This window comes from Anastrepha ludens, chromosome 3 (assembly GCF_028408465.1).
Source record: "Anastrepha ludens isolate Willacy chromosome 3, idAnaLude1.1, whole genome shotgun sequence".
Lineage (NCBI taxonomy): Eukaryota > Metazoa > Arthropoda > Insecta > Diptera > Tephritidae > Anastrepha > Anastrepha ludens.
The window spans coordinates 130132958-130150013 of record NC_071499.1 but is presented as its reverse complement, the minus strand read 5'-3'; the positions used below and the strand labels follow the sequence as shown (position 1 = coordinate 130150013).

General features: G+C 40.2%; 4 protein-coding genes across 8 annotated transcripts in view; 2 read left to right on the top strand and 2 right to left on the bottom strand.

The window, feature by feature from the left end:
• The window catches only part of LOC128859260 (COMM domain-containing protein 10), a 70833-nt gene extending 65303 nt beyond the window's left edge, over positions 1 to 5530 (bottom strand). For 3 of the 5 annotated variants that reach the window (XM_054096119.1, XM_054096118.1, XM_054096120.1), the window contains exons 1-2: positions 5327 to 5528; positions 4563 to 5207 (exon numbers count right to left, since the gene is read on the bottom strand). In XM_054096119.1, coding sequence (XP_053952094.1) covers positions 4604 to 5207; positions 5327 to 5358 — 636 coding nt within the window. In that variant the 5' untranslated portion in view covers positions 5359 to 5528 and the 3' untranslated portion in view covers positions 4563 to 4603. Of the gene's footprint in view, positions 1 to 4019; positions 5208 to 5326 lie in introns of those variants that run through there. The other 2 variants (XM_054096121.1, XM_054096116.1) reach the window with 2 other exon arrangements.
• A 239-nt stretch (positions 5531 to 5769) lies between these two features.
• LOC128859258 (endoplasmic reticulum-Golgi intermediate compartment protein 2) lies at positions 5770 to 13103 on the top strand. The gene is made up of 6 exons (XM_054096114.1): positions 5770 to 5957; positions 6024 to 6179; positions 6244 to 6536; positions 11914 to 12211; positions 12308 to 12457; positions 12519 to 13103. The coding sequence occupies exons 1-6, from the start codon at positions 5837 to 5839 to the stop codon at positions 12833 to 12835; spliced, it is 1335 nt and encodes a 444-aa protein (XP_053952089.1). The 5' UTR covers positions 5770 to 5836; the 3' UTR covers positions 12836 to 13103.
• On the top strand, positions 9436 to 11790 carry LOC128859255 (double-strand-break repair protein rad21-like protein 1). Its single transcript, XM_054096111.1, has one exon. The coding sequence runs from the start codon at positions 9515 to 9517 to the stop codon at positions 11684 to 11686; it is 2172 nt and encodes a 723-aa protein (XP_053952086.1). The 5' UTR covers positions 9436 to 9514; the 3' UTR covers positions 11687 to 11790.
• LOC128859259 (arginase, hepatic) overlaps positions 13070 to 17056 on the bottom strand; it is a 63057-nt gene continuing 59070 nt past the window's right edge. Inside the window, exon 5 of the mRNA XM_054096115.1 lies at positions 13070 to 13551. Coding sequence (XP_053952090.1) covers positions 13186 to 13551 — 366 coding nt within the window. The 3' untranslated portion in view covers positions 13070 to 13185. The remainder of the gene's footprint in view (positions 13552 to 17056) is intronic.

The following is a 17056-nucleotide window of genomic DNA, read 5'->3' as shown; positions in this document are numbered from 1 at the left end:
ATCCACTTGGATCATTTTGGACCATTACCATCGATTAGATCTAAACGTAAACACATTTTAGTTGTTGTTGATGGTTTCACAAAATTCGTAAAACTTTATCCGTGTAATACAACAAGCGCTAAGGAAGTTATTAATGCTCTTGACAAGTACTTTAGTTATTATAGTAGACCAAGGAGAATTGTGACTGACCGAGGAACCTGTTTCACCTCTTTAGAATTTAGTTCATTTTTAACGAAACGAAATGTAAGTCATATAAAAGTCGCGGTAGCTTCTCCACAGGCAAATGGTCAGGTAGAAAGAGTAAATAGAGTTCTAAAGACGATGCTGGGTAAACTGACGGATGAAATTAAGCATGACGACTGGGTTAGTAAATTACTTGAGGTGGAATATGCCATGAATAACTCAATTCACAGTACCTGTAGGGATACTCCCAGTCGACTCTTGTTTGGCGTGGAACAAAGGGGAGTAATAGTGGATGAGTTTACCGAATACTTTCAGGATATGTTGTGTCCTGATTACGAACGAGATCTTACCCAGATACGAGACAGAGCATCTAAGGCTATTACAGCTAGGCAGGAGTATGACGTTAAGCGGGCTTCAAAGGGTAGCCCTAGTACCCAGTACATCCCAGGTGATTATGTGGTCATAAGGAATGTAGACACCACGGCTGGTAGTAACAAGAAATTTATACCCCGATATCGAGGTCCTTATGTCATTCACAAAAGTTTAGGAAACGACAGGTATGTTGTCCGCGACATTGGCGGTTGTCAGCTCACCCAGCTTCCGTATGATGGGGTTATCGAGGCTCACCGCATAAAAAGGTGGGTTCAGCAACCCGATGAATGCATAGAGTTGGAAAGTGATCCCCTAGGAGATTATTCTGAGTTTGATGAACCGCGAATGATCGAGGGCGATCACTTATCAGGTTTGGTCGAGTTGTAAAACCCTTAAGGTCGCCTATTGATGGAATGTATGTTAATGTAAGTGTAGGCATAGTATAAGATACACCCAATAATGTAAACGTAGAGTAATGCTAAGAAGAGATGTAGTATTAAGTAAAATAAGGCAACCCTAAATGACAAATGGAAGAAAGAATAAAATGGAAGTCACTTCCGCTTGGATCGTAAAAATAGCCAGTCGTTTTATTTCTATCAGAATTTAATCGTGAGCCATCCGGCTTTAAAATATCTGGAAGTACCCTCCATTTACAATATAAACAATTTTTATGTCTCAAATACACATACATAATTAAAAAATTGAATTACTTTGACAAAAAAAACGTGCATCTACACGCGAGAAGTGAAAAAGATTTTTTTATTTGATTACTGCGTGTTGTTATTGCTGTCATCTATTCCCCCGTAAGAATGTATACGTATCGACAGAGAAAGACTACTTTCTCTTTCGAATGAGCAAATTCAATAATAATCGTGTACTTGTGGGAGACACTCATATTTTTCCAAACGTATTTAGGAATTTTATATTTTTTTTCAGAAGTAAGATTCTCACACGCCAACTCTGCGTAAAGAATTGTTGGAAGAAGTTGTTGACAATCATTCTGATTATGAATAACAATCGGACACGGAGTCAGAACCAGATGTATCATCAGGATCCTGTGATTATCAAACTGATGATGACGAAGAAGACATGCAAGATGGAGTTCAAAATCAACGGTCTCTAGTATCTCGTAAATGTTAAGAGAATGAAACAAATCAATCGTCTTCAAAAGCTTGCCGACGTGGTCGCCCATCAACTAAATTATACGGTAGAAATAATTTTGTCTGGGAAACTCAATCGGCTGAACGAAGGTCAGATCGTGTAAATAGAGATGAAGTTCCGTATAAAGCAAGCTTGGCAGATGATGCTGCAAACGTCGGTCAGACTGCACTGACATGCCTCCCCGCGATAGCCATTGGGGGATTTGAAATTTGAAAAGGTCGAGCCAAGGAGCACCAGGAGATTTGGTGGCTCCTAAAACACTCAGGCTAAAGAGCCCATTGTATTTAAAGCTCTGGAAAGGGGTGGATAGTCAAGGAGGGAAGGAGAAAAATATCAGGGAAAGAGATAGGAAAGAATAGAGACAGAGATAGTTAGTCCTGTTAGAATTTTCCAGATTCTTTGGCAAATCTGTAAATATCGTCCAGTTTTAGAGAACGAATATTACTCATTCTCATGACATCGGAACCCAATACTCGTAGTCGTGCTCTAGCAAAGGCAGGACACTCACAGAGAAAGTGCTCAGTGCTATCCGCCTCCTCCAAGCATGACAGGCATACCGGGTCCTCGATGATTCCAATGGTGGTCATATGCTGACCCCATGGGTTGTGTCCTGTAATGATGCCGACCATCAACCGAATGTCTTTCCTTCTAAGTTTTAGTAGAAAGTTTGACAGTTTTCTGTTCGGACTTGTCACAAAACACTTTGCAGTTCTGCAGTGTTCTAGACCGGACCATCGCTCTTTATGTAGATTGCCTACATAATCGCTGATCCAATTCTTGATTCCTGCGGAACTGATTCCGATTATTGGCCCTGGCCCCTGTGGGGCACCGCTGATCCACGGTTGGCCAATTCATCGGAAATTTCGTTTCCTTGGACACCGGAGTGTCCCGGAACCCATATAAGTACTTGCGACAGAATTAAGCTTCTTATATTCTTGAACAATCTTTGATGTTTGCTTCGCGTTCTCCAGGGCCTTCAATGCAGCCTGACTGTCACTGAAGACTCCAATCTGTTTCCCGCCCCATCTCCTCTCGATTATCCATTCGGCTACTTTCAGGATGGCAAAAACTTCAGTTGCCATTTCCCCCATAGCATAGTGATACTTATTACTATATTTAAGTACCATCCGGCTCCAAACCCGGCATTTAGGGCATCACCAGAGGTTGTACTCATGGCACCCGTGATGCATAAACATACACTTCTTTGCAGCCTGTATAGTTCCCGGATTGTGGACTTAACCATGCTCCGTCGCCATCAGACCACAGAAGCGTAAGTGATGATTGGTCTGATAAGTGCTGTGTATATCATAGGACCACAGCAGGTTTCAGACCCCAGGTTTTGCCAAAGGCTCCACGGCATTGCTGAAAAATCTTCAAAGCACGATTCACCTTCAGACGTCGACCGCATATGCTTGGACGTGAAAACCGAGTTCCTGCATCTCCACTAATAGAGAGTTTACGACGAAGCACCATAGTAGCGGAGAAAGAACACCCCCTTGGGGACATCCTTGCTTGGCCCTAACTGTGATTTGTTCGACACTGCTCCCACCAGCGGTTAACAGCCTCTCAGAGAGCATGGAATATATCCATTTTATAATGGCTTGATTAACTCCGTGTCGTACGGCAGAAGAACATATCGAGCCGAAAGTGGCTTTATCAAAAGCTTCCTCAATGTCCACGAACACGCCCATTGTGTATTCGTCAGCTTCCAGCCCAGCTTCAATCTTGCTAACAAGATCATGTAAAGCTGTTTCACATGATTTTCCACTCTGGTAAGCGTGTTGATTTCTACTAAGTGGACTTCTCGGCAATACCCCCACTCGAATATGTGTCTCCACCACTCGTTCCAGACTTTTCAACATGAACGATGACAACCTGATTGGTCTAAAACTTTTTGCTAGGAAAAAGTCCCCTTTTCCTGGTTTCGGAATAAATACTACTCGTACGCGTCGCCATTGGGATGGTATATAAACAAATGCAAGACAGGCTGCGAAGATCCTTTTCAGGGCCTCAATCAGCCTGTCTCCTCCTTTTTTATGCATTGCTGGATATATAATATTCCGTCAGGTCCAGGGGACTTAAAGTTCTCAAAGGAAGATAAGGAAAACCTTATCGATTCCCTTGTCACTATCCGACTAGCAATATACCAGCTGTACCTAGAGGTTCCACCGTTGCTACCGTTATTGTTCATGCCACTCTCAACTTCAGAGAGAGTTCTACTACCCGGAAAATGGGTTTCGAGTAGAGCATTAAACGTTTCCGATTTGGAAATGGTGTATGAAACATCAGGTTTTCGAATGGAATCCAGCCTTACTGGGCGGTCTAAATGTAGGACCTTACAAAGTCTCGCTGTTTCCTCATTTCTTCGACGTTACTGCAGAAATTTCTATAGGATTCAAGTTTGGCTTTCCGTACTTTTTTCTTATATTCTCTCTGTGTAAGTCGATGATTAGCCCAGTCCTCTTCTGTTTTGGTCTTTAAGGCCCCCATTGTTCACTTGTTCATCATTTGAAGCACATAATTTTCATTATAAAAACCCATATTTGTATTCAGAAGACATCGTTATAAATCAAAAACGAAAACCAATGCATGACTCCCCAAATATTCATACACCGAATAGTATTTGACAGTAACAGATAAGGGTGAGTACAACTATTAAATACTTTGCATTGAATTTAGTATATAAGCAACAAGTTTTTACATTACCCTCTTTATAAGTTTTATATTATATATTATTTATAGTTGACTAGCATTTATCACATAATCTTAATTCTAATTTCCGACATTATTCTTCAGGTTGAGTTTTCACACTCATGAGTATGTATATATACATTTAGTTTACTTACACTTCATAAAATTTCTTTTGTGCTGCGGGCTTTGGTATAACCTACTCCTTTAGAGCCTTTTGATGCGATTGAGATTGTTGATGTTTCAACGAATCTAGTTCGCTTTGTATACCTTCAAATTGATTATACAGTTGAAGTAACTCTTCATGGTTCATCTCTAAATTGATACCTTCTCCAGTACCAGTTTTTAACTGCAACATTGCTAAAGCATTTTTCTCTCGTTGTTCACAGTGTGATGAGATTTCCACATTTAACTTCCATGCCACATCTTGTATTTCATTCGATTCATACCGTTCACAAGCCAAACTATTCATAATCGGCGTCGTTTGCCGCACCCATAACCTCACAATCGCGTCGATTTTTGCATCATCTTGTAGCTGAAGTTTTTCTCGCAACTCTGCATGCAACCGAGTTGGCTTTATAACAAATGTTGATGTGCGTCGTAGGATGTAAGAAAATGTTTTAATCATTAAAAGAAAATCCGTACGCGGCACACCGACCAAACGTTCTAATTCTTCTAGGGCATTATCCGGCTCAATAACATCTTCGGTAGCGACGGGCGTCATTTGCCGATGCACAAAATTAAGAACCGTAGTAAATGTATCGTAAGGCAGGGCATTTATAATTTTAATTCCCTCTCGGGCTCTATACAAATTAAATTTTTTAATTAAAAATGGTTATCTAACACGTATGTATACTAAATTTTAGTCATTCTTAATGGAAATTAATTTTCAAACACAATATTTGCTCATTCCGGTTCTTACCTATCAGTAATTTTTATCCAATTTGCAGCCATTACTACAGAATATGTAAATTACAGTATAGAAAACAGTTTTCTCCTTAATGCACAATATAAAAATGATTTTTCCAACTAAACGCGACAACGTTTGGAAGAATCTTCATTTTGTCTTATATACATATGAAAATGGCGTTGCTACCAATCCGTCAAGCTGAACAGTATAGCCTACGTCATGTTAAGAGTTGCCAAACTTAATTTTCGTACCCTAAGAGGGGAAAAAGTTCCACTAAAATTTGGACAATAATATATATTTAACTAATATTCAGACCAAAATGTACAATGAACATATGTTCATTTAAAAAAAAAATGTCTTATAAATTAAGGAAGTTATTGAATTCAAATAGTATATGTTTATTGGCAATACCCGGTAAAATCGCGTTACCAACCATGACTTATTTTTGAGTTACAGCTGTTCTAAGGATTTGTTTTTTTAGCCAGTGTGAAGCGTACATATTTAGTTGAAAATTAACGAAAAATGACGGCTACATTGCGTTATCGTGGTGACAAAAGTAACATTATTGAGTTAGCCAAGAATTTAGATGCATTCAAGAAAGTACCCGAAAAATATACGGTGACAACAGAAATCGGTGGCACATGTAAATAGATTTCTAAATATTTGTACCTACTGATATGCAAAATATGACGTTTCATTCTTAACACAGTATCTTTACTCAGTCGTCTGCTCATTATTTACCTTGTTTACAAGGAAGTATGCTATTACAGAGAAGCTAATCTCATATATCAATTTGAACCGGATATCGACATGGATGATAAGGTGCAAATGCATGTCGACTTAACCGTGGCCATGCCATGTCCATGTACGTATAGTACATACATGTATAACAGTTTGGAGTTGAATTAGTAATTTTATAATCGCAACAGCTCTTTCCGGTGTTGATCTCATGGATGAGACTCAGCAGGATGTTTTTGCATATGGTACATTGCAACGAGAAGGAACTTGGTGGGCTTTACCTGAAGAGGAACGATTACAGTTTGAACGCATGCAACATATGAATACATTCTTACGGGAAGAATATCATTCCGTTGCGGATATACTTTTTAAGGATATTATTAAAAATAATGACATGATTACTAAACCGCTGAAGAATATCAAAACCCTGCACGAGGAGCAATACGACGCGTGTCGCTTGCATGGCACTTTGGGTATTAATAAGGTAAGGATTTCTCGGGTAATTTTCTAGTTCAAGACCAGGTGCCAAAATTGGTGAAAAATAGTCAATATTAATGACGCGTTTTTGTTCCCAGTATATATTAATATTCCGGTGAGGCAGCACAATTTGTTCAAAAGTTATTAACATAAAACCATTCCGTAAAAGTGATATTTTATGTCACTAATTAGTAATTCAGTAAGAGACCTGTCACAATGGGTCCGCTGCAGCATCGAATTCACTGAGAGCGAAATAGATTATGTGTATTTAAATCGAGGGCGCTACCAATGTGCCGTACATGGATAACACATAATCTATTTGATCTGAGTCAAATTCGTTGCTGCAGCGGACCCATTGTGACAATCATTTAATAGGACTCATTAAATCGTCATTTGTGCGAAAATCGAATAGTGGCCATGACGAGTTCAAATTTAACTATCCTCACATCTGCATCTTCCATAGAATATGTTAAAATATATGTGTTAAAACAATAATGGGTGAAAATCACGAGTTCGCACTGTCAAGACATCTCCATGTTTCTGAAAATCTTATCAAAGTTGACTTAACATAAATGGTTGTTTAATGGTTTTACAACTCACCTTGGCGGTTTTTGCACACAAGCTCCACAAATTGACTAGCTTACTGACTTTTTGAAAATAACATGTTAGTATAAAAAAAATAAATAAATAATTGGCGCGTACACTTCTGTTAGGTGTTTGGCCGAGCTCCTCCTCCTATTTGTGGTGTGCGATTTGATGTTGTTCCACAAATGGAGGGACCTACAGTTTCAAGCCGACTCCGAACGGCAGATATTTTTATGATGAGCTTTTTCATGGCAGGAATACACTCGGAGGTTTGCCATTGCCTGCCGAGGGGCGACCGGTATTAGAAAAACGTTTTTATAAATTTTGCTTTCACCGAGATTCGAACCAACGACCTCTCTGTGAATTCCGAATGGTAATCATGCACCAACCCATTCGGCTACGGCGGCCGCCAACATGTTAGTATGGCAGAACAAAATTAAGGCTAGAAAATTACAGATTTTAAGAATTGAACCTTCGATGTGTATATGTGGGGTAATAAAACATCAATATTACTTAAAATTTTATTATTTTACAAGATGAAACTAATTAGATTGAAAATACATCTGTTTCAAAATGTTTTTTAAAAAATGCATAATAATGAAAATCGAACAAGCTCATTTGGTATTAATTTTTTAAGTGTTTTGTGCGAAATTGGAATAAAACAACTTTAGTTGATATACCTCAGGCGTAAAAGAAAGTTCCTTTATGCGGAAACTTAAGTATTCACTTTATTTCCGGCATCATTTTTCTAAAAATATTCAGTGCAATAAAGATGTTTTAACAATTTCTTGGAATATTTTTGGATAGCGAATAAAAAACAATTAGGAATCGTGGCAACCAGGGTCTCTTATATGGATATTACCACGGGCAAAAGCTTACAATTTTTTACTTATCAGTCAGACAATATACAGGGTGCGTACTGTATTTGAGGACAACTTAAAAGTAATATTAATTAGCTTTTGAACAAAACTTAATGAAACTTTACGAATTTTTTACACAACATTAACTTATTATATTATATATGTATCTATAAAAATCCATCTCGATCTGTGCCTGATACTACCAATTCACGGGCAACCTTATGAACGAATGAACGGGCGCACTTAAGAAAATTAGAGACTTCTAAATCGGTGTGATATAGCGACGATAACTGCATGTATCTTCATTTCTTGAGTAAAGTTGTAGTCCTCTATGCCTTATCTGAAAAAGAGCAAAAAGAAAAATAACGGCTTCTGAAAGTTATACACACATATAAGCATGTTCTCGACTATCGTTTGCACCCTGTATTGCCATTAGATACCGTTCATTGCTCATGAAGAGGAGTATATATGAGCTTAAGAATCTTTGACACTTTGACCGTCAATTCTTCTTCACCACGAGATTTTAATCGTGACAACATCATTTAAATGAGCTCATAATTTTAGTTTGCGTCTTTTTTTTAGCCAAGGCACATCCACAAACCAGTATCAGTAGAACAGCAGATTCGACATTTTTTATAAGTTAATCTGTTCTCTAAATTGTAAAACTTTGTTTATCTTTTACTTTGTTGTTGTGTAGAGCAGCATACTCAGAGATATGTCCGAAATATGCGAATTTACTTCTTTTAATGTGTGAAGTTTGCATCATATAATATTTAGCACTATACAATTTTAATTTTAGTCAGACCAGCTGACTGATTATGAGAGCAAATGTTTCTATATTTTTTCTTATTGTTGCATCAGCATACAAATTTTCGAGTGCCAGTTTTGGGCTGAATATAAATTCGGGTCGTTCTGATAACGCAGAAACACCGTCCAACTACCGACCACTTCAGTGACATTTTCGGGTTGCCACAAAAAACTGCCGTAGAAACACAAAATTTTGATCTTTTGGTTTTCTTAGTAAATTTTTTTTTATTTTTACCTACTTCAATACGTTCTCACTAAGGCTTAAGTTGAAGAATTTGTTTTTTTATGCCTCATATATGTCAGGGGAAACGACAGCTGATCGGCAATAATTAATTGAATGTGAAGATGCGCTGTTAAAAGCAATTGGCAATTCAGGGTGCTGCCATTTATTAAGCTCCGATATGAAATATTGATGTGTGTGAATGTTATTGGCGTTTATATACTGCCATTGTTAATTATTTGTTGTTTGTTATATTGTTTTGTTATTTGAGAAACGATATATGTACATAATTTTGTTTTGAGTAAAAATGTAATAATATTTCAATATGGTTGAATAAGTAGACATGGTGAAAATTTGGCTGTAAATTTTTGTTTAAGTGGCAATAACGTATACACATCCCAATTAAATAAATTGTAATTGCGTACATGTGGCTACTCTGAAAATCCAATCAAAAAGAAAGCTGTAAAGAAATGTTTGGTTAATTGTGTCGTAGCTGTTAGAATTTTATAAAATATGTTTTATGCTCATTTAATTTTGGCCAAAAAGGGGCCATTGGCCCGTGTATGGTTAGCTGCCCATTGGGATAAGAAAATTACAAAGGCGCATGTGTTTGAGACGAATATTGAGAAATCTGTGGAAGGCATAATGCAACCGAAAGTAAAATTGGCGCTTCGCACATCGGGGCATCTGCTGTTGGGCGTCGTTAGGATTTATTCGAGGAAAGCCAAATATTTATTAGCCGATTGTAATGAAGCGTTTGTTAAGATCAAAATGGCTTTTAGGCCGGGAATGGTTGATTTACCCGAAGGTCATAGGGAAGCTAATGTGAATGCGATCACTCTACCAGAAGTTTTTCATGATTTCGACACAGCGTTGCCCGAGTTGAACGATATTGACATTGAAGCACAATTTGCAATAAACCAATCGAGAGCGGATGAGATCACTATGCGCGAAGATTATGGAGGCAGTTTGTCGCTTTCAATCCATGATGACGGTTTTGGTGATATGGGATTTGAAGGTGATACTCCTGATTTGATTCGAGGACCGATTGATGCCAATATAGATGATCAATTATTTGGAGATGGTGGAATAGCTAATGTAACTTTGGCAGATGAACCGAAGATTACGTTGAACGACTCGGATTTAGCTAACTCCCGTTTAGATGGGGACGGTTTTGGTGATGAATTTGGTCAGCCCGAACTTTTTGAAGATGACTTATTTGCTGAACCTCGCCTGGATACCAGTGACAATAATCTGAAAGCAGCAATCGGTGCAGCACAAGAGTCTGATGACGATGGTATGGATAATATGGATATTAGGCCACCGTCAGTGGCATCAAGTTGTGAACACGCTTCTGAAGCAAATGAGGTTGAGAAAGAAGCCCAAAAAGAAGAAGGTAATGAGGCTATAGGTAATTCGAAAGAAGATGAAAATCCTTTAGATCAGTCAACCTTGCTACAAAATGAGGATGAGAGCTTTGCACTGGCACCAGTAGACGCTTCTGCCTACAAAGGTGTGACGAAAGCTAAGCGCAAACGTAAGCTCATTGTCGATGAAGTTAAAAACATATCAGGCGAAGAAATGAAGGCACAATTGGCAAACACATCTGATATTGTGACGACGTTGGATTTGGCCCCACCAACAAAGAGATTGACATACTGGAAGGAAACGGGTGGTGTGGAAAAACTTTTTTCACTACCCTCTAGAACTATTCCAGCGCGGGCACTATTCATGAATTATCATCGTCATTTAGTTTCACATGGTTCAGCGCTTGAAGACTTCTCCATTCTGGGCCCATCGGACTTATTGGCTATAGAGCATATACAAAATGAAAATGATGCAAATATAATTAATAATAAGCGTGGACGGAAACGGAAACATGATATACAAGTGGTACAGCAGAACACTACGGATGTTACAGCACAGAGTCTTACGGCTCCGGAGCCTGTGCGCGACCTCGAACAGAGTGCTGTACAAGCACAATTTTCTTTGACAGACAATTTGATGCCACCTGCAGAGAGCTCGTTGTTCGACAACATGCGGAGCCCCAGTCGTATGCTAAGTATGAATGATATAAATGTTATTGACAATTTAACTGCACTAAACGATTTACCTCTAACGCCGGGTAATATTCATCATGGTATCGATGCATCCGATGATTTCAATCACGGGGACGCGACACCTACCGGACTTCATCATGGATATCAAACTCCGCATCATTCCGGTATTGAAAACATTGAGAATCTACCCAACCTACCAGCCGATCAAGTATCATCCATACTGCAAGAAGCTGAAAATATGCCAATTATGCAACAAGAAGCGCAGACAAATAAAACGCAACGCACAAGCGATATATCTTCCGATTGGAATGACTATGATTTGCCACCACCACCTCCAAATCCTGCCGAGGAGCAATTGGAGAATGAGACAGATGAACAATTTGAGGAACGCGTACTCAATAAGAGAGCTGCGCAACTTTTCTACACGGTCAAATCACGCTTACTCAAACAGGACTGCCTAATATTGTCAACATTAACCGTAAACAATACCAGAAAGCAGGCGGCACAGAAGTTTTACTCGCTACTTGTATTGAAAAAGTTTCGAGCACTCAACATTGCACAGTTACAGCCATATTCAGATATTGAAATATCCCGAGGACCATTATTTGAAAACCCGAAATTATAAAGCTTGATAACATTTATTTTCATTATTATTATACAAAATGTAACGAATGCATATTCGATTTTAAATTGTAATTTTCAGTATGTAAATAATAAATTATTTTTATATAAATAAATATTATTGTACAAAAAGGAAATGTATGTATGTATGTATATGCCTACATATTATGCGATTTTGACTTTAATTTATTGATTTTATCAAATAGATAAAGAAAACGTAATAATTTTAAGGTTGCTGGAGTGCTGCATTTGGTTGGCGGAGCACAACCATTTGTCGGCCTCTTTGGGGATCATTGGACGATTGATTTTCGAAGAACACCAACTAACTTTACGCATCGCATCAACCGCCTTAGCTTTGGACAATATTCCCGTCGCATAGTACAACCGCTGGAGGGCGATGAGACTGTGGTGGCCGATGAGGAGACGACAGTACAGTATTTTTTGAAAATTGTGCCAACCGAAATACATAAAACTTTTACGACCATCAATACGTACCAGTATTCAGTAACGGAGAATGTACGTCAACTGGGTGCGTACACAAATATTTTTGCTTAAATTAAGTGATATTTAAATCTATCGAGCAAATAAAATTTAAAAATATTTATTTGTATTACATACTTTTTAGATTCAACTAAAAATTCGTATGGGTCTCCTGGCATCTATTTCAAATATGATTGGTCGGCGTTGAAGATAATTGTACGCACTGATCGCGATAATCTCCTGCAATTTACAATTCGTCTCTGCTCAATAATTGCCGGCATCATTGTAATCTCTGGTAATATCAATTTCCTTGTATTGTGTCTTCTTCTGGTCATAACAATGCTATCTGCTTGCAGGCATTTTGAATTCTTTATTGGTTTCTCTGCAGCGTGTAACTATTAAGACATTAGCGCCGCAACTGTTGCAGCAATCAGTAAATCATACGACCACTCCATCCTTCGATGATGCAAATACATGTAAAATGCAAAGTGGGGATTCCAAGATCAACACAACGAAAATACTTTCGAATAATCTCATAAATACGGCGAACAGTATGTCCAGCAGTGTAAGTTTGCTAAGTACAAACGTGCCACAAGCGACGAGCGGCATTGCAACTTATGTGCACATAGCTGCTGATGAAACGCTAGAGAAGTACCTAGAGCCAAAAGTATAAAAGTGCAGAGAATGGAAACATCAACTGCTTAAGTTTCACTACCGACCCTTTGTATGCCTTCATTTAGAATCTTATTAAGAAATTAAAAAAACAAAAACAAATTTAGGGATATGTACATATGCACATGTACTATACTCGTATTTGAATATTTATGCATTAATAATACATGTTATATATGAATGTATGTATGTAAGTAATTTTGTGAAATGTCAAATGTAGCGATCAGCGGAAAAATATTATACTTTAATAAAACATGTTTATTTCTTGATATTGCCTAAGTATACTCGTATCTACATGTGTAACGTAACGTGCAATCTACTAAATACATATGTACATATCATAGTAGTACATTAATTTTTCACCGTCTTGAATAGATCCAGGTTTATGTTGGCAAAGCTACCGCTGCGCTTGTAACCGCACATGCTTTTCAATATCTCCAAGCTGGAGGCAATCGTCGTCTGTACATCTTGTTCGCTACCTAAACTGGGATTCAACTCGACCAAGTCAATGCCTTGTACACGATTTGTGTCACGCAACGCCTCCACAACCGAAATGCCTTCACGCAATGTTAAACCAGCACAAACAGCAGTTCCAGTACTCGGTGCTACCGCCTTATCCAATGCATCGATATCGAAGCTTACATGAATCTTATTTTGTGGCTTCAGCGAATCCAGCGTACGTTCGATGATTTTAGAAATGCCGTACTTGTCCACAGACTAAAAAAATGAACGGATTAATTTCATTTAAAAAGTGCATTTGCATCTACATCTATTAATATATGTATGTATGTCGTCGACTGAGAGAAAGATAGTCTTATCTCAGCTAATGGTTCAAGAACGCCTATCTCAGGTCAACAAAATTCTGAAGGTCCTTTAACCAGATTCTGAAATGGGGCGTTTTCGAACCGGCAGGCGAGATAGTGTGACCTTCCACTCAGTCAACAATATGTTTTAAATAAAATTGCTCATAGAGTGGACTTGTGCCTGAACTGAATTACATGCTCACAGTGTAGGCATGAAACATCAAATAATAAAACAAGACAAACTTCCGCAAAATATAATCATAAAAAACAGCTTCATTCAGAGTGGCATAAAAATTCAGGTTCCTCCATTTGTGAAAGAACATCAAGACTTACATCAGAAATTGGAGGAGAGGTTCTGTCAAACCGCTACCGCTAATATACTCGTATGTGTTAATATCTACAAATGCGAAGAAAACAAGAGATGATGCTCATCGATGCTTCAAATCGACGGGGAGTACATAGTGAGAGTTGGCAAGTTTAAACCCTTAGGCCTAGATATCAGTGGTAATGCTGGTATATCTGTGGCAATAAACGAGCGAGTAAATGCGGCGAATAAAGCTTTCTCCGCTCACTTAAAGCAATTCAAATCTTGATTACTATCAAGAGCTCTAAAGATGAAAATGTATGAAGAGCTAGTAAGCGGGGTATGGAAACTTAAGGCAGGAGACACTGCTCAAATACTGAGAAAATTCAACAAAACAAATATAAGGACGAGTTTGAAGCATTGATACATTGTGAAAATGTTGTTGTTGTTGCTGTTGTTGGAGCAGCTTACTAGACTCTGTCAGTGCGGTGTAGTTACCGGTTGCCTTTGTCTAATTCATCCAACGGTAGATCCAGAAAACGTGCTGTATCTATAGGTTGGGTCCAGAGGGAGAGGGCTATTTATTGTAATTCACAACTGAATGGAACAAACAAAAAAAGCAAAATAATTTGTTTAGCGTGAAATGTCACCTTGACAACGAGCATAAACTATATGGGTTATTTAGTACTAGAATTCCAGCTAGACGTGAGTGCGTTGACAATAAATCTGGTTGTTGTTGTTGTTGTTGTAGCAGTATCTTCGCCCTGTCAGTGTAGTGTAATTACCGGTCGTCTTCGTCTAGCTCATCTAACGGTAGGCCCAGGAAACTTGCAGTTTCGACGGGTTGGGTCCAGAGGGAGAGAGGTGTTAGATGAGGGGGTTTGATGGGGCATGTGAAGAGGTGGTTAGTGTCGTGCGGGGTACCTTCACATGCTGGACATATGTTTAGTATGTCGGGGTCGATTCTGGATATTGTAGCAGGTTAAACTCCTACCTATCCAGAATTGACCCCGACATACTAAACATTTGTCCAGCATGTGAAGGTACCCCGCACGACACTAACCACCTCTTCACATGCCCCATCAAACCCACTCATCTAACACCTCTCTCCCTCTGGACCCAACCCGTCGAAACTGCCAGTTTCCTGGGCCTACCGTTAGATGAGCTGTCTGTATACTGTCTGATCCTGGAGTGGTCTGTCCGTTTTGTCCTGGATCTCGTCCACGTAGTTGAGGAAGTGTCTCCTGATGTGCCTGGGAGGTGGCTCAGGCTCGAGCAGGTGTCTGCATGGGTGAGGCCTACGGTGACACCCAAGCAGAAACTGCTTGCCGAGCATTTTGTTGTGCTCCTTAACCGGGAGCATGTGCGCCTCGTCGTGCAAATGTTGGATAGGGGACATCAGGAGACATCCTGTCGCGGTCCTGATGGTATTCTGGCAGGTCTGAAGCTTCGTCCACTGCGTATCACTGGTTCCAGGCGACCAGATAGGCGCGGCATAGTTTAGAACCGGTCGGCCTATTACTTTGAAAGTCGACAGCAACATTTCTTTGTCTTTGCCCCAAGTGCTGCCGGCGAGCGACTTGAGGACCTTGTTGCGATTCTGTACTCTCGTTGCAATAGCGGTTGTGTGCGCTGAGAAGGAGAGCAAGCTGTCAAAGGTGACTCCCAAAATTCTGGGGTTGTTTACCGTCGGTATTGAGGTATCATCGACGTGCACCTGAAGTGGCAGCTTGACCTCCTTTGTCCAGGTGGTAAAAAGGGTCGACGTGGATTTAGTGGGAGAAAGTTTTAAGTTTCTCGCAGTGAAGAAGCGAGAAAGGCGGGCGAGGTAGTCGTTTACTTTTGAGCATAGGTCATCAATGTCATTGCCCGACGCCATTATCGTGCAGTCGTCGGCATATGAGACCAGTGAGACTCCCTCTGGTGGCTGGGGGAGTTTCGAAATATAGAAATTAAAAAGCAAGGGTGAAAGGACACCACCCTGCGGTACTCCTTGCTTTATTTTTCTCTATTTTGAGGTTTGGTTTCGAAATATTACCGACGAGTGACGACCACTCAGGTAGTTCGCGGTCCACCTCTTCAGGCCTGGCGGGAGTGTCGACTGTAAAATGTCATCTAGTAGCGTGGCGTGGCTGACCGTGTCGAAAGCCTTTTGTAGGTCCAACGCTACTAGGACAGTCCTCTCGCAGGGGCGGTTTTGGTTTAGTCCGCGGTTTACCTGGGTGTTTATGACGGTGAGTGCCGTGGTGGTACCGTGCACTCTACGGAAACCATGCTGGTGTGGGGCTGGAGTCAGGTGTTCAGTGAGGAGTAGGAGTAGAAGGGCTTCAAGTGTCTTCACTACTTGGGAAAGGAGAGTTATCGGACGATAAGACTCCCCTTGGTTGGCGGGTTTCCCAGGCTTCAGCAGTGGGACCACTCTCCCTAATTTCCACTTATCAGGAATGATGAGAGTGGCCATGGACAGGTTGAAGACCTTTGTGAGGTATTCTACTCCCAATGGACCCAGCTTTTTCAACATCAGCATGTTTAGTCCGTCGGGGCCAATGGCTTTAGATGGTTTCATGTGTTTGATGGCCCCCTGAACCTCGTCACTGGTGAAAGCAAGCGGTGTACTGTTGTAGGGCAGTTTGTGCAGCCGTCTGGTGGCACAGCGATGGATCTGTTGACCGGAGGATGCAATATAAATTGCCGGCTAAAATAGCTCGCGCATCTCTTCGGGTCCGACGAAGTACGACCGTTGAAGGTGATATTCACCTTGTCGTTGTGCTTCGTCGGGTTCGACAGGGACCTTACGGTGGACCAGAGCTTGCTCACACCAGAGGTGAAGTTACAGTACTTCAGATGCTCTACCCATTTGGTCCGCTTATGTTGGGTGACCAGTTGTCGGATCTCCAAATTGAGATCCTTTATGCGAGGATCCCCGGGATCGGCCTGGCGTAGGCGGTCACGCTCGTTTGCCATAACGGCTGCTTCGGCTGGGAAATTGGGACGTAATTCCCGGATCCGTCCAGCACGTATGAAGCGAGCCGCGGCGGCTGTAATCGCCTTGCGGAATGCGCGTTCGCCTGCGCGCACATCGGTGGGAGTGGGTAGGGCTGCGAAGATGTTCTCA

Excerpts from the sequence above, each read along its gene's own strand:
- LOC128859258 (XM_054096114.1), top strand. The coding sequence starts at position 5,837 with ATGACGGCTACATTGCGTTATCGTGGTGACAAAAGTAACATTATTGAG. Across the intron at positions 6,537-11,913 it reads GCACTTTGGGTATTAATAAG|GTTGCTGGAGTGCTGCATTT; the intron begins GTAAGGATTTCT and ends AATAATTTTAAG. Across the intron at positions 12,458-12,518 it reads CGGCATCATTGTAATCTCTG|GCATTTTGAATTCTTTATTG; the intron begins GTAATATCAATT and ends ATCTGCTTGCAG.
- LOC128859255 (XM_054096111.1), top strand. The coding sequence starts at position 9,515 with ATGTTTTATGCTCATTTAATTTTGGCCAAAAAGGGGCCATTGGCCCGT.